Source organism: Symphalangus syndactylus, chromosome 9, assembly GCF_028878055.3.
Source record: "Symphalangus syndactylus isolate Jambi chromosome 9, NHGRI_mSymSyn1-v2.1_pri, whole genome shotgun sequence".
NCBI classification, from domain to species: Eukaryota; Metazoa; Chordata; class Mammalia; order Primates; family Hylobatidae; genus Symphalangus; species Symphalangus syndactylus.
Window position 1 is genome coordinate 9,875,536 of NC_072431.2, and position 17,628 is coordinate 9,893,163.

Here is a 17,628-nt window from a genome sequence, read left to right on the forward strand (position 1 = left end):
GTCTGTTTTATGTCTTTTCAAATTTACCTCAAAAAATTCTTTCCCCTCCTAATTTCAAGTCATAAGAATCATACTATGTGTAATTTTATTCAATAATAGTAGAAAACTTAAAAACTTTTTCCATTAAGACCTACTGATCCCTTTTCATAGTCCTCTTTAAAGTATCAATATCCTATATCTATTTTTTAGTTAGGACATACCAAAGTAGAAATATTGCTTAAAGTGTTAGTGCTTACCAGTGCTTATTTTTCTTTTCAAAGTAAAGAGCACTGGAGTGTGGTGTGGGGGTGAACAGGCATCTGTGGTGATGAGATGCCCAGAAGGGCAGTGTGGAGGCACCCAGCCTCTGTAGCCTCATCTCCACTGCCCAGATACGCTTAGCCCAGGGTCAGGAGGGACTCTGCCTTGTCGAGAAAAGCCTAGGATACTGAGACACTCGCAAATGTCACTAGTGTGAATTACAGCTGAAGAAACCACACAGGAACTACACTACTGTATCCATCTAGAACCAAGGCCAACACACCCCACCAAACTGACACCCTAAGACCCATTGATACAAATAAGTCTTTCCCTGGGAAATTACTCCATAAAACTTGATGAGATGAATGTCCCACTACATGTGTAGAAATCAACATAAGGACATGTCATATATGAAAAAGCAAAGACAAGATACTTCCAAAGGAACACAATAATTCTCAAATAACAGACCCCAATTATAAGGAATTATACAAAAATAATAATCTTGCCAGGCATGGTGTTGCATGTCTATAGTCCCAGCTACTAAGAAGGCTGAGGTAGGAGGATCACATGAGCCCAGGAGTTCAAGTCAGCAGTGAGCTATGATGGCACCTGTGGATAGCCACTGTACTCCAGCCTAGGCAACACAATGGGAACTCATCCTGGGATTTTAATCTCTACACTATAGATGAGGATATTGAAACTCAAAGAAATTAAGTACTGTCTTGTTCTCCAGTCTATTAAAAAGACTTAGTGTAGTCAATCTTTTCCTAACAATGCCTTCAAGAAATAACTATGACAAAGAAAAAAAAAAACTGGGGACAATTTGCAACGAGAAACACAAATATGAGGACCACTGTGTGGACACTGTCAAGCACGTGGCTAAGGCAGAGTATGATGAAACATCTTGGGGATAAAGAGAAGCAGAAGCAGAGAGCAGAATAGTGGTTAGTAAGGGGGTTAAGGTTAGGGCGGAGCGTGTTGGGTCAAATAATACAAAATTTCAGATAAGAAGACTATAGTTAATTACAAGGTATTTTATCTTGAAAATCACTGAAATAGTAAATCTTAAGTGTTCTCAACCAAAAAATGATAAGTATTTGAGGTAATACATATGTTAATTAGCTGGATCTAGCCATTCCACAATGTATACATATTTCAAAACATGTTATACTTGATAAATATATATAATTATTTGTCAATTCTAAAAAGTATTAATTTTTAGTAAGTCTATTTTCAGTCTCACTCCTAGTTAAGCAAATAATGAATCAATATATATAGTTCCTACTATTATTTCTTTAACTCCTATTTAGCAAAATTACTGTAACAATAAACCCTTAAAAACGGGAAACAGTTTTACAGTGATTCTTCTAGAAATAGCACAATAGGGAGAAAGTAAAACTGGACTACTTAGCAGCCATTCTGGAAGGAAATGGAAGAAAACTTTAAGAAGGAAACCAGTTGGTACTCCCAAATTCCTTTACCCAATAAAAAGAGACTTACATACCCGAAGCCTTCTGAGAAGGAGAAAAGTTAACCTGGGAACTAGTTCTAGTTTTTTGGGGTTTTTTTTGAGACGTGGTACTCCCAAATTCCTTTACCAAATAAAAACAAACTTGCATACCCGAAGCCTTCTGAGAAGAAGAGAAGTTAATCTGGGAACTAGTTCTAGTTCTTTTTTTTTTTTTTTTTTTTGAGATGGAGTCTTGCTCTGTCACCCAGGCTAGGGTGCAATGGCACGATCTCGGCTGACTGCAACCTCTGCCTCCCGGGTTTAAGCAATTCTCCTACCTCAACCTCCCAAGTAGATGGGACTACAGGTATACGCAACCACTCCCGGCTGATTTTTGTGTTTTTAGTAGAGACGGGATTTCATCATGTTGGCCAGGCTAGTCTTGAACTCCTGACCTCAAGTGATCCACCTGCCTCGGCCTCCCAGAGTGCTGGGATTACAGGCATGAGCCACCGCACCTGGCCAGGGAACTAACTCTGAACACACAATTTCCGTTAATTTTGCCTTGCAGAAAGCCCTATTTTCCCACATCCTTTTAATAAAATTATCAAGTTTCTTTACATAGTGTTAACAAAACATAAACATATTTAAAAAATTAAAACCTGAGCATCCTGTGAATTGCACATATAATTTTGTGTATTGTCTTCTTGTTTGAAGACATTTTCTGCAAAATTTTTTTGTTAATTTTAATCCTACCTAGTTATTTAATACAAAACACACACACAAGAAAGAAAAAGAAAACCTTCTGGTAACCATCTAAAGACATTTTTCCTTTCTTCGATCCATACCTTCTGTGGAACTGGAAATTTTCTACAGTCTTTCTGTGAATCAACAGTAGTGAAGGGTGGTGTGGTAGACTGGACTTCATTATGATTCTGAGGTTTGAAGTCCGAGACTTCGGAAATTGTATCCTTTAAATTCAGTGATGTCTGTTTGCTCTGCATTGCTAATGGATTAACTCTTGGACTAGAATGCACCTCGGACTGCAGAGAAGATCCAGAAGGCACTGAATTTAAACAATGGTCCTGTTGTTTGTTCTTCTTAACAGTGCTTGGGTTAACCGCAATATTAGATTCTCTTTTATCATTTACATTGTTCTCCTCCTCACTTGAATCATCTGGTAAAATAATTCTGCATAATTTCTTTTTTGAATGGGCACAATTTTGTTCCATCATTTGTTTTAGCATTACTGCACGTCGGGTTTTATACTTTTTACTCCTATTTGCAAAGCAATCATCAGTTATTAAGTTAAAATCAACACAAACTTCTTCTTCACTTGATTGGCCTTTGCAAGACTCCTCTTCATCAACACAAAAACTATCCTCTAAGTACGTTTCATCTTGTTCAGGAATCTACAATAAAAACACAAGACTGTTTTACATTCATTTCAGACAATTAACAGGTATTTAAAATATACTTCTAAGCACATGAAATCTGCATTATGTTTAATTTACTTTATTAATTCAGCCACTTACTCAGAACTAACATATACTAAGTACATTCTTTATGGAGGAAAATGAGTTTGAGGATAAAGGAAAAGAATGATTTACCATCTAGAAATTTAAGGGCTAATAACAGGTAGGTACAAAATAAACAATAATAATAGATGATAAATGCTATATAATAAGCACAATGGAAGTACAGAGAGTACACATTACCAAGCTGAACATGGCAATTTATAAAGAAACACGACTAATATGAAAATGTTATCCGTAAGTGACATAGCCTGTAATTTTCAGAATATAACATTTTTATGAAAATAAAATGAATTTGGATCAACCAAGGACAAAAAAGGGATCTTTTTTATTTTTTGAGATGCAGTTTCGCTCTTGTCGCCCAGGCTGGAGTGCAATGGTGCAATCTTGGCTCATTGCAACCTCTGCCTCCCGGGTTCAAGCAATTCTCCTGCCTCAGCCTCCCAAGTAGCTGGGATTACAGGCATGTGCCACTATGCCTGGCTAATTTTTGTATTATTTGTAGAGATGGGGTTTCACCATGTTGGCCAGGCTGGTCTTGAGCTCCTGGCCTCAGGTGATCTACCAGCATCAGCCTCCCAAAGCGCTGGGATTACAGGCGTGAGCCACTGCACAGGGCCAAAAAGGGATCTTGAGAATCCATTTAGTCAAGCTTCCTGACTTTGGGCAGAAATTATCTCAAATAGCTCTGACAGCCCAGTTTTAGAAACAAAATAGAGGCTTCACTAACAGGAACATATTTCAACATCACCATCCAGAAACTCTCCATTATATTCTATAGTTCATACCTGTGAGAAAATGTTTATGTTTTTAGGTGTCTTATGAATCATTTTGTACTTATTGTTCATCATTGGACTACGCAAAGATTTCATGTAAATAGCTCTCATTTCAGAATCTGTGTAAAGATAAGAATTTAAGATAAAGTAGCAAAATTACTTAAATGAAAACCAGTAAGTATTTAACTTCAATCTATTTCAAATTTGATTCAAACCTTGTACAAATATTTTACACAGACAATAAATATTAAAAGACATCTATAAACAATTATTCAAAAACATAAAGTTAGGAGTTTAGCCTTTGAAATCAGATCTTCTAGTTGAGTGAGCATGGACAACTTAAGTTCCCTGCTTTGGCTATCTCTCTGAAAATGAGGATTAAAACGGCGATTTTTCTTTCAAAACAAAGGTATACAAAGACCTTAAAACTGTACCAGATTTATAGAAGTTTCAAAAAAACATAAGAACTCTAGCCAGAAAAGCAAATATGCACTAAAAACATTAAAACCCACAGCCAATAAAAAGTATGTTTCATAATTTTCAGTTAAGCAAAACCTGGGAAACACATTTTTTTTTTTTTTATGCCTAGCATTTTTAAAAGTTATAATATAACGAAAGGTACCTGAGACATGATACATAAAAACAAAAGATAATGTGAATTTCGAGGTACTTTAAAAAAAAAGCTTTGAAATTGTACATAGTTCAAACATACTGTGTCTAAAATGGAATTTCAAACCTCTATAATCACCATCTAAACTGCTTTATCTGCAGCCTTCCCAATAACATAACAGCAAATATGTCCTTCTTGTTGCTCAAGCCTACTGACTCCTCCTTTTTTTCGAATCCATCAGAAAATCCTGTCAGCTTTATGTATCCAGAATCCAACCTTCCTCACTCTCCTCAGTGCTACTCTCTTGGTAGAAGCCACTAGCATTCCTTGATTGGAGGACCTCAACAGTCTCCTAACTGGTCTCAGTCTACCTCTGTTCCCCTATAGGCCATTCTCAACACAAAAGCTGGAGAGATTTTACTAAGTTATGTCAGATTATGATCTGGCTGCTATTTCTCTGATCTTCCTACTACCTTCCCTTTTCCCTCATTCCAGTCACAACACTACTCCTTCAACAGGCCAGGCACACTACTGACTCGGGGACTTTGCACTGGCTATTGTCTTTGTATCAACATTCTTCCACTGGATTATATTGTAAACCTGCAAAACACTTCTGTTAATGAACATCAAGGACATAAAACCTTATCCTGCAAATTATATCAGCATTAAGGACAGTACTTAGAACATTGTCTTTAAACACTTTTTTCTTAAAAGTCACAAACTTCGGGAAACTTTGTCACTTTAAATAATATCAGAGACTGCCAAAGTGGAATAAATGATGAGATCTGTGAAAGATTAGAATACTGAAGAGATATAATCAGAATATTTCTCACTTCTGTTACAGCCAGTCTGAACCATCTCCTCTAAATGTATTGTATGTTAGATCTTTTCAAGCACTGGACGAGCACACTGTTTTCTGAAAGTAAACTGCCCTTACTTGGCAAATTTAATAAATTTAGCTTTGTATTTCAGTTGGTCTTAACAATCTACACCACTAAATCTCTCTTCTTCTAGTCTCTGATGATGTCACCTTCTCAGTGAGGCCTATTCCTAATTGCCTTATTTAAAATCACAGCTAGGCAGAGTGCAGTGGTTCACAGCTATAGACCCAGTACTTTGGGAGGCCAAGGTGAGAGGATTGCTTGAGGCCTGGAGTTGGAGACCAACCTGGGCAACATAGTGAGATTACATCTCTAAAAAAAGGCCAAAAAAATTAACTGGTCATGGTGGCACACGCCTGTAGTCCTATAGGAGGCTAAAGCAGGAGAATATCCTGAGCCTAGGAGTTCCCGGCTGCAGTGAACTATGACTGCGCCACTGCACCCTACTCTGGGCAACAGAGTAAGACTCTGTCTCTAAAAAAATAAAATTAAAAAATAATACAATAAAATGGCAACTTGTCTGTTATTTATACCCTCAACCCCAGTTACTCCAAATTTTTCTCATCTTATCCAACTTTTTTATTTTTCTGTAACTTTTTATCTTACAATAAACTAAATAATTTAGTTAGTATATATATTGTCTGTCTCTTTCCATTTGAATGTAGGCTTCATAAGAAGAAATTTTTTGTCTATTTTATTCATTCATATATGGTTCTTAAATGCCTTACATAGTACTAGGCATGTAGTGGGCACTAAACACTTGTGAAATGAACATTTCACATTTGAGCAACCCAGGTCAATCTGAAGAGAAATATTCAAATTAGCAGAAGCCTATAAACAACCAGTCTAAAATAAAGCAAGTATTATAGAATTTGAATGAAAATGACCACATTTAATTACTTTTAAGCTCTAGTTTCATTAAAAACTGATTAAAATATTTAAATATAAGCACATAAAAACACTGAAAAAAATTTTAAGAATCATTGTAACATTTACCATTTATAGCCTGTGAAAGTTGAGTTTCATCATTTAAAAAGTCAAGTAATGAGGAATCTTGTTCATTTTCTGACTCATCATTTTCATCTGACGAAACATATTCTGCATCCTCTTCAGAAAGTTCTGCTTCATCATCTAAAAACTTCCTAGCTACATGCTAAGACAAATTAGAAAACATGAAGATATCATTGAGAAAATAATTTTCCTTCATGATTGGAAATAATTCTGGAAAAATGATTTCTTATCAATGCTTTTAAGATTAATAAAATAATAAAAACAAAATTTCTAGGCCCAGTGCGGTGATGCATGCCTGGAATCCCAGCACTATGGGAGGCCGAAGCAGGTGGATCACCTGAGGTCAGGAGTTCAAGGCCAGCCTGACTAACACGGTGAAACCCCATCTTTACAAAATACAAAAAAAAAAATTGGCCGGGCATGGTGGCGCATGACTGTAATCCCAGCTACTCGGGAGGCTGAGGCAGGAGAATCACTTGAACCTGGGAGGTGGAGGTTGCAGTGAACTGAGATGGTGCTGCTGCACTCCAGCCTGTGGCAATAAGAGCGAAACTCCATCTAAAAAAAAAAAGAAAATTCCAAGAAATGATAAAGTTACATATCTATTTAAAAATTCTGATAATTCTGTCATAAAATAAAGTAAAAGTTGGTATATTTGCTTGATCTTTTTTTTTTTTTTTTTTGAGACAGAGTCTCACTTTGTTGCCCAGGCTGGAGTGCAGTGGCGCAATCTCGGCTCACTGAAACCTCCACCTCGTGGTTCAAGAGATGCTCCTGCCTCAGCCTCCCGAGTAGCTGGGATTACAGGCATGTGCCATCACGCCCAGCTAATTTTTGTATTTTTAGTAGAGACAGGGTTTCACCATGTTGGCCAGGCTGGTCTCAAACTCCTGATCTCAGGTGATCCACCTGGCTCAGCCTCCCAAAGTGCTGGGATTACAGGCATGAGCGAACGTGCCCAGCCTGCTTGATGTTTCTTAATAAGCATAAAATTTCCTGAGTCTTCCAGCTCTTTCAAGAAAATTACTGCACCACAAAAGAACTTAATCAGAAAGGAAAGGTACTGAGAACATTTTCCAAGTATTTGAAAATTGGACAGAAATAAGAAAAACAATATAATGATCATAAAAGCAAATATCTTAAAACTCAAATTTCTAATCCTATATTTTCTTCAATTTGAAACATAAATTCTCATTACACTTGAGTTTTTTGGTATTCATTCAAAGTAACACAACACTGAAAGATAAAGCATCAAAACACAAAGAGAAACAAAAAAAAAACTATACTTTGAATTTAATTCCAATAAAAAAAATCTAAATGGGTGTCAAAATACTTAAATTTTTTTCTATAAAGAGAATGTATAGAGAAATCTACATTGATGTAAAACCAATTATCTTTACTGATAAAATGCATACATATTTAAAGAAACTAAAAAAAAAGATTACCTTTAAGTGACTCTGTCTCTTTCGGACTTTGATGCCTCTTCTGGCATTCCTTTTACAAACCTTGAAGTCTTCTAATTGTAAACATGGTTTGGAAAAATTCTCACTCTCATCACTAGATGATAATTCTGACTATAATAATTCAACAAAATTCTTGCATAAGAAAAAAATATTTTCTTCCTAGACGAGTAAAATTGCTCTTACAACTCAGAGCCTTGTTATAAATACATAATATTAATGTTATAAATACTTAAGAATGTAAAAGTAAATAACAGGTAATATTAAATGCTAAAATACTAAATTAGGTTATAAGTAATACTAGCATAGGTATTCATCCAATATATCAAATATGTTTGATGAAAACATACTTTTAGTTTTTATTTTTATTGTTTCTGCAAACACTATGGTGACTTAGAAAACTGATACTTTTAGTTTAACAGTATTTCCTTCAGAAGATCTTCAAGGGCTTCACAAACAACAAGCCTATAAATTTGGCCATCAAAATCAGTCCAAATATAGGAATCATTTGAAACCAAGAAACCAATAAAACAATAACAAGTTTTGACTATGAGGCCTATCACCATATCTCTTACAGGATAACATAAAACAAGTCAAAAGAATCAAAAGTTTATCAAAATCATTTCAATTAACAGGAATAAATTTAGTTTAAAACAAATTGATCATCAGCATTATCAATATTTTAAATTATTTCTGATAAGTCAATCAGATGTTCTAGTTAAGGTAGCAAGTTGTTTTTCTAATGAAGTCTTATATGAGTACACAAGGTTAATACGGACTGGCTGTATTTTTAATTACATATGGTCCCCAACTTACGACGGTTCAACTTAATGATTTTTCGACGTCTCCATAGTGCAAAAGTGATATGCATGCAGTAGAAACCAAATTTCAGGTGCCCATAAAAACATTCTGTTCTTCACTTTCAGTACAGTATTATTAATAAATTACATGAGATATTCAACATTTTATTATAAAATAAGCTTCGTGTTAGATGATTTTGACCGAATATAAGTGTTTTGAACATGTTTAAGGTAGGCTAGGCTAAGCTATGATATTCAGTAGATTAGGTGTATTGAATGCATTTTCAACATACAATGTTTTCAATTTATGATGTGTGTATCAGGATCCAACCTTATAGTAAGTTGAGGAGCACCTGTAATTTTACACAAATTATCCTAGACTATATTTCAGAATTAAAACAGACAAGATTTGCTAGTCTCAAAATTTAGCCATCAGCTATAAACTGGTAAGTATCATTACCCTTAAGACCTGTCCATCTACTCAAACTTCAGATTCAGTCATCAATGCCTGCCAGACACTGTGACTTTACTATCCCACAGGAACTTCAAACTCAAACCTGTTCAACACTTAACTTACCATCTCTTTCTTGTTTAGCCTAAATCTGTGACACTCTTGCCAAACAGCTCAAGCCAAACACCAGAGTCATCCTGGACTCCTTCCTTTCCTTCTTTCAAACTCATTCAGTAATCACATGAAAGAATAAGCACTTCTAACCCTTGACCTTGATTTTTGTCCAATTTTACTTCTTGAAACTCTTTGTCTTTATAATCTAATAAGATAGAGATGCCGTTTCTCACCTTTGGGTCTTCCTTTAAGCTGTTATTCTGTAAACAATGCCTTCTCTTCTCCCTTCTTTGGCCTCACTGCCAACTACAGTTGAAGGTTTAACTAAGGTATGACCTTCAAGAAGCTTGCCAGAACTCCCAAGATCGAGGTTAAGGGCTTAACTTATCATTCAACTTTAAAAATTAAACTGAAATTATCTGTTTACTTCTCTGTCTCTCCTATTGGGTAACTTATGACAGTATTAGGATATATTCTTTAGAGTATCTCCGGCATCTTACACAGTAGACACATAGGAGGTATTTAATGAATGCTTGCCGAATTGCTCAAGTGTACTGACAAAAATAGGATGGTTTTTAAAGAGTCTAAAATTATTTAATATTTTTATTTATTTTGCTTAGGAAAGTTTACAGTGAATACATCTTTGAAAACTAACAGAAGCTAGAAATTCCAATCACATACAATAGAATATCAACTTTTCTACTAAGGATTAAAAATACCTATATTTATCTACACAAATATTTTTCTCAAAATTTTTATTCCAAAGGAATTTGGATTACTATACATTACATGTTATTTACTTACTCTGTTTATAGGAAATCTGCGCTTTTTGACAGCATGAAGTGGAGAATCAACTTCACTATTTTTTTGATCCTAAAGCAAGTAAATAAAGCAAAAGGTAACAAAAGTCTCAGCAGAAGCCCAAAGTATAGAAGGAAAATAGCCTTTGGTATGATTATACGATTGTGATTACTGAATGACTCACCTCAGGAGAATTTAAAACATTTCCTTTTGCTTTTTTAACTTTTCTTCGGAAAATCTCGTCATCTTCACTTTCATTACTTGTTAATAATTGTCCATCTATAATTTGTTTTTTAAAATAATGAATGGTTAATAGATTTAGGTTTACCCAATCATAACAATCTATTTTATTGATGGCTACGTTAAGAATTATTTCAGGCAATCTCAACATTTATTCACTTTCAAAAAAAGATAGTCTTTGAGAACTCTGAACAAAAAATCTAAACGAGACAAAGAAATTAAAATGCCAGTGAAGAAAATAAGACAGCATCTTTTGCTAATAAACACATATTTGAATGAAGTTCAATTTTATAAATTAACTGAAATGAGGCCAGAAAAACACAAAAATGTAAGTTCATTAGTCACTAGTTCTATTAATAGAATGTATCTCTAAAATCTACTGCAGTCTTTCCGCCCCTTGTGTCTTATTCTCTTTCTACTTGAAAGAGTTAAAGCATAAAAATGCAAGCTACAAAACAATATATTAAAAGATTCTTTGTTATATATGTGTTTTCCATATGTATTTGTGTGTATGAAATAAAAATTGGTAAGATACAATTCAGTACAAAATGTTGTAACTAGAACTGTGCGGGCCAGACTTAGTGACTTGCTTCTAAAAAAAAGAATATAATGAAAATGAAGGTGTATGACTTATGAGTCTAGGTCATAAAAGGTATTGTGGCCTCATTTTTGCTTTCTCTCTTGTATCACTTGCACTAGGAGAAGTCAGATGCTATGTTTTATGACCATACCAGGCCAGGAGTGGTGGCTCACGCTTGTAATCCCAGCACTTTGGGAGGCCGAGGAGGCAGATCACTTGAGCCCAGGAGTTTGAGACCAGCCTGGGCAACATGACAGAACACTCTCTACAAAAAATACAGTAAGTAGCTGGGTGTGGTGGCACATGCCTATAGTCCCAGTGGCTGAGGCAGAAGGATTGCTTGAGCCCAAGAGACAGAGGTGGCAGTGAGTCGTGACTGCACCACTACAATCTAGCCTGAGTGACAGAGCGAGACCCTGTCTGGCGGGAAAAAAAAAACAAAACACCACACACTTATCAAACTACCCTACGAAGAGGTCCACATGGCAAGAAACCAAGGTCTCCTACTAACAGCAGTATGACTGAGCCATCTTAAAAGCAGATCCTCCAAAGCTATTCAAGCTTTCAGATAAGTGCAGCCCTGGCCAATGTCTTGACTATTACCTCATGAAATATCCTAAGCCAGAACCACTCAGCTAAGCCACACTTAAACTCTTGTTGTATAGAAACCTTGAGGTAACAAGGGTCTGTTATTTTACATAGTTAAGTTTTGCAGGTAGTTTGCTATGCAGCAACAGATAAATAATACAGATTTTGGTACCCGGAAATAGGGAGTTGCCATAACAAAAACCTAAACTGGGAGAGTCGCTTTGGAACTAGATAGTGGTGGATGCTGAAAGGACTTTTAGGGAACGAAGGCTTGCAGAGCCTCAAAGAAATTGTAGGAAGGTTAGTTGGCCATTGAGGAAATGGTGGGTGAGGGCTTAAAGAAAAGTAGGAAAAATCTTAAATCCTTTAATGTAGTACCAGACATTTTGGCATCATTGCGATTAGCACGAAAAGGAAAAAATGGGCTGGGCGCGGTGGCTCACACCTGTAATCCGAGCACTTTGGGAGGCCGAGGCAGGCGGATCACACGGTCAGTAGTCTGAGACCAGCCTGGCCAATATGGTGAAACCCCATCTCTACTAAAAATACAAAAATTAATCGGGCGTGGTGGCAGGCGCCTGTAGTACCAGCTACTTGAGAGGCTGAGGCAGGAGAACCACTTGAACCTGGGAGGCAGAGGTTGCAGTGAGCCGAGATTGTGCCATTGCACTCTAGCCTGGGCGACAGAGCGAGACTGTCTCAAAAAAAAAAAAAGAAAAAGAAAAAGATGTACCTAATCTGAGAGGTAATCTAGCTAAGACTTGTAGACAAAATGTTGCTTTTTGCTATAAGAGCAAAATGTAAAAAGAAAGACATTAAGGACAAACATAATTAGAATTTGCTGATTGTGAAAACTCTCGGCCTCTCCTGACGGCAAACAATGCTAAAATTAAGAAACTTTCTAGGCAAAGATCAAACCCAGAGGACAGCCAGGAAAATATTATGAAGCTGAGGGTGAGCTGAGGGTGTAGTTTAAATGCTTTGTTAAGACCTTCTTAAAAATCAAAGATTGTGCCTTACGGTACCATTCAGGCAGAGAGTAAGGATTTTATTTTTATTTATTTATTTATTTATAGACAGAGTCTCACTTTGTTGCCCAGACTGGAGTGCAGTGGCGCAATCTCGCCTCACTGGAACCTCTGCCTCCCAGGTTCAAGTGATCCTCCTGCCTCAGCCTCCTGAGTAGCTGGGACTACAGGTAGGCACCACGATGCCTGGCTAATTTTTGTATTTTTAGTAGAGACGGGGTTTCATCATGTTGGCCAGGCTGGTCTCAAACTCCTGACCTCAGGTGATCCACCCGCCTCAGCCTTCCAAAGTGCTGGGATTACAGGCATGAACCACTGCGCCAGGCCCATTAAGGATTTTAAAGAAGCTCCTCACAGATCCTCTCAAACAACAGGCCTTCTAAGAAGAAGCCTATTTTATTTTACCGATTATTTCAGGCCATTGAGCTTTTTGGGGGTACTTTGTTAAACAGCAATAGATAACAAATACAAAACCACTCAGTAAATTTCTCCTCACATTCTGCTACTAAAACATCTACCCAGACAGACAAACTTGAGTGATTTCCTTTTTTGCAGATGAGCAATATATAAATCAACTAGTTTTTCTTCTTTCATTACCTTCTAAGGAAGCCAGAGTTAAATGCAGGACTCGGCTATAGTAACCAACTCATTCTAGGAAGCTTTCTTTTTCAGTGCTTTCATGACGTTTTAATGAACTATGTTTCTGATATATAATACAGAAAATGAGCTTAAATTCTCTTTGAATTAAGTAGAATAAAAGATAACTAAATGTTCTCTAATAAATAATTCCATGATAAGTGTTTGTAATTATTTTGCCCATGATTTGTAGTTAAGTACAATCATAGAAAAAATGTTTGTGTGCAAATCTGACATAAAACCAGAAAAATTATCTCATTCATTAGCGTGGACTTCATATAGAGGTATTAAAGCAAATATTGAAGCCTCACAGGCATCATATACTTTGTAAAAATATATATGTCATGGCATAACCCCAGACTATATAGAATAGTCAGGTTTTGAAAATTAAACGTATTTCCAGTACTTACTTCCAACGTGCTTTCATCTTAAATAGAACATTCATGAACCATGTCCTCCATGCTAACAAGAATAACGTAAGGAAAAGATTTACAGAGGAAACTTTCCTTTTATCCTACAGCTATTTTTTATTCAGCTTTTAACATAAGCAGTAAAATTCATAAATGACTTAATATAATAATCTGTAGAGTTGTATTATACAGCAGGACTTCATATCAAACATCTATCACTACATCTTCTAGTTGCTCTGTAAGTGTAAGGCTTATATTACAGAAACCCAGAGATTTATCTGATTTTTGTGGTCTGGTCTCAATCTTCTGAACACAGTTTTTATTTCTCAAATATTTTGCTACATAAAACTATTACTTCAAACTATCTCCCAAAATCCTACTTTCCTTCTTTCCCTTCGCTTTCATCATTTTATAACACCTAAATTATGTCTTTAGGATCTTCAACATACCAAAAGCATAAATATTCCCAAGGAATCAAAATGAAAATCTACACTTTATAAAATCTTGGCCAGGCACAGTGGCTCACACATGTAATCCCAGCACTTTGGGAGGGTGAGGCGGGTGGATCACCTGAGGTCAGGAATTGAAGACCAGCTTGTCCAACACGGTGAAACCCCGTCTCTATTAAAAATACAAAACTTAGCCGGGCATGATGGTGGGTGCCTATAATCCCAGCTACTTGGGAGGCTGAGGCAGGAAAATCACTTGAACCTGGCAGGCGGAGGTTGCAGTAAGCCGAGACCATGCCATTGCACTCCAGCCTGGGCAACAAGAGCAAAACTTCGTCTCAAAAAAACAAAGAAACAAAAAAAGTCCAATCTAATCAAACTCAAAATTTCATCATCCTCTGAACCTCCTAAACAGCCACTCTCTTATTATTCATTTGGTAGTTATTTCCACATTTTGCTGGCATCTTTTCAAAGACATATGTTACATAATTATGTTTTACAACCAAGACCTAGGGCCAGATCTTACACAACTTTGTGTATTTCATAATGTCTAGCAAGAATAACCTTTTCCATACCATGCGTGCCATAAGTATATGTAAATAAAATAAATCTAATTTAGTAAGATCACCTTAAGAAAAATGTAACACATCAATTATCTAATTCAATATTTATATTGTACCATGTAGTAAAAAAATTACATTTGGAAAAATTACCGAAGTATTTCTAGAGTAATTATTCTAGAAAGACTTACAGACTTTATTATAAAGATGGAATCTTACCTTCGACAGAATGACAGGATTTATGCAGATACATCTGACCACTGCTTTTAGACTTTTCTAGAGAAAATTCTGAATAATCAAAAGTTGAATTCGATGCTTCTTTGAATCTTTGTAGATTTACTTTTTCCTTATTAGAATCTGGTGTCTTAAGTATTTTCTTTCTTATCTTAGAAAATGAGTTCAGTGTGTTTGATTCAGAGAGTGGTGTACTCATAACTTTTTCTTGCACTGGTAAAGAAAACTGAGAATAACCGGGAGATAACAATTCTTTAGTTTTTGCTGCACTCAGTGGCAAACGTACATAATTTGGATTCTGTGTATCTTCATTTGATGGGATAATAACGGTTCCACTAGTAAAATTTTTACTATGATCTCTTGGTATTAGTGCTTGATTCGAAACATAATTTGCATCACTTATCTCCTTAATTTCCAAATACCTTCCATATAGATCATCTAGAGGTCTATTGCTATCTGATGTATGTTCCAATATTTCATCATCAGAATCTGGACTACAGAATCCTAAATCAAAGGTAACAGAAAATAAATCCCTAGAGCAATCAAAAATATCCTCATGATTCTTCACTTTTTCTTCCTGTGCACCTCTCAGATCATCACGAGATTTAAAACTACTAGCATCACAGGTGATTTGATCTTGGGGTTCAGAATTATTGTCCAACAAAAGTTCATCAGAAATTAAGAACTGAGAGACCACAGGCATTTCACTAATAGCAGTTTTGTCTGACATACGTAAAGATTTGCTTTTACTGTTCAAGGGTGAAAGACTCACATCGTCGAACTCTGTATTAACATCTTCAAATAATAGTAAACTTTCATCTTGATCAGTGGACAATACTGGGAGGTCACTGTTACCAACATCATGATTGTTCTCTCCAACTAAATTCTGTGCAGGGCCTCTGTCTATTTGAACACGATTGTTAGGTACTAAATTTTCATTTTGATTATGTTTATGTACATCACAGTCACAGAGACTTGGCTCATCAGAAATATTATCATTAAGTATATCATAAAGGCAACTTTTTTCAGATGGATAATTTATACGTTTAAGTGAACTCAATTCTAAATTCTGTTGAGAATTTACAGCTGAATGTGACATCAAACAGGTGCATTTATCACTTTGTAAATGCTCTGCACAGGGTAAGAAAAGCAAATTCTCAAGTGCAGTACCCTTAGCAATTTCATATTCCAAGTCTGAGAGTCCACTGAGAGGTGGAGGAGAACGAGATAAAAATCTCTCTACATTAGCTAGTACCTCTTTTGTCAATGAGTAACAATTATAAAATTGGTCATCTGTTCTAACAATATAAAGCTCTTCTTCAAATGGAAGAAATAAATTAGATGAAACAGATTTTTCATCACTGAAACTGTTATAACCAGAATCTAAAACATTTCCAGCAAGTGAACTAGTGGATTTATTTGTAAACTGACACTCTGTTAATAATACACATGGCTCTTTAATAACATTTTCATTAATAGTACACATGGCAGCAACTTCATCTGTATCTGATGTTCTTTTATCATTTGGTAGGTCTTCTTGAAAAATATTTTCAACAGTAGAATTTCTGTCAGTATCTAAAGAATCCATAATACCGTGATTATTTTCTGTTTTAAGCTGATCTTTTTTTATTCCTTTAGACACTTTTTTCTCTAAAGAAACAATTTTAGTAGGTTTGCTATGAGTTTGTTTAAAAATTTCAGCACATTCTTCATCAGATTCTATCACTGAGGATGAACTGCCTTGATTTATGTTCTTTATAAATGACGATTTCTTGCGAGTGATAAAGGTGTCATTGGCAAGATTATTAGATTCATTCCTGGGAGCAATAAATGTTGAGGTAACATCTTCCATTTGTAAATAAGATTCAACTTCCAATTCATAGCTGCATTCTCCCTATAAATAAGGAAAATTTAAAAAGCCACAGGAAAACAAAACAGAAAGCCAAATCTAAGAGAGGAGTTTCACTCTATATTAAAATATTTATATTATTACATTGTTCCAATGATATTCTTTTATACCTTAAAAGTTATTCCGATAAATCAAAATTATAAAGTACACTACTGTGTAACTATCAAGTTATCATTAATCAGTTAACTTTTTTGTATCCCCAGTACTTAATACCCAAAAGACCCTTGATAACTATTTGTAGGAAGAACAAATTGAATGAATACGTAAGAATATAGTCAGTTTTGCATTTCTAACATTTAATTGAATTATTCTAATTTCTTAAAAATAGATATTTTAAAATATATATTAATAAAAACCATATACATTTGTTAAATTTACTCTTTCAATGACACTAAACTAAGAATAGCTTTTAGAATGTCCAACATAGTAGTACCTGTATGTCTGCTAGGTTGTATCCTGGAATATACTTCTATTTGTAACAAAGTTCCTAATCAAGAATTCGTATAGTGAATTTCTAAGTCTTACTTATCTCTAAGTTATTAGCTAAAACTTACAATCTCTACCATCCCTCCGTTCCCCCAAGAATGCTACTTTAATTAGGATTCCTCTACTACTTAATAGATTTAAGCAGTTACCTCTCTGTTTTTTTTTTTTTTTTGACAAAGTCTCGCTCTGTCACCCAGGCTGGAGTGCAGTGACTTGATCTCGGCTCACCGCAACCTCCACTTCCCGGGTTCAAGTGACTCTCCTGTCTCGGCCTTCTGAGTAGCTGGGATTACAGGCATGTGCCACCACACCCAGCTAATTTTTGTATTTTTAGTACAGACAGGGTTTCAACATATTGGCCAGGCTGGTCTCGAACTCC

The 17,628-nt window shown here is 35.6% G+C and overlaps 1 protein-coding gene across 2 annotated transcripts in view; it reads right to left on the reverse strand.

Annotated features, from left to right (window-relative positions):
- Positions 1 to 17,628, reverse strand: part of FANCM (FA complementation group M) — a 70,232-nt gene that overhangs the window by 8,981 nt on the left and 43,623 nt on the right. For both annotated transcript variants that reach the window (XM_055291429.2, XM_055291430.2), the window contains 7 exons: positions 14,840 to 16,748; positions 10,314 to 10,408; positions 10,133 to 10,201; positions 7,949 to 8,077; positions 6,489 to 6,645; positions 4,014 to 4,120; positions 2,539 to 3,102 (listed from right to left, as the gene is read on the reverse strand). In XM_055291429.2, coding sequence (XP_055147404.1) covers positions 2,539 to 3,102; positions 4,014 to 4,120; positions 6,489 to 6,645; positions 7,949 to 8,077; positions 10,133 to 10,201; positions 10,314 to 10,408; positions 14,840 to 16,748 — 3,030 coding nt within the window. The remainder of the gene's footprint in view (positions 1 to 2,538; positions 3,103 to 4,013; positions 4,121 to 6,488; positions 6,646 to 7,948; positions 8,078 to 10,132; positions 10,202 to 10,313; positions 10,409 to 14,839; positions 16,749 to 17,628) is intronic.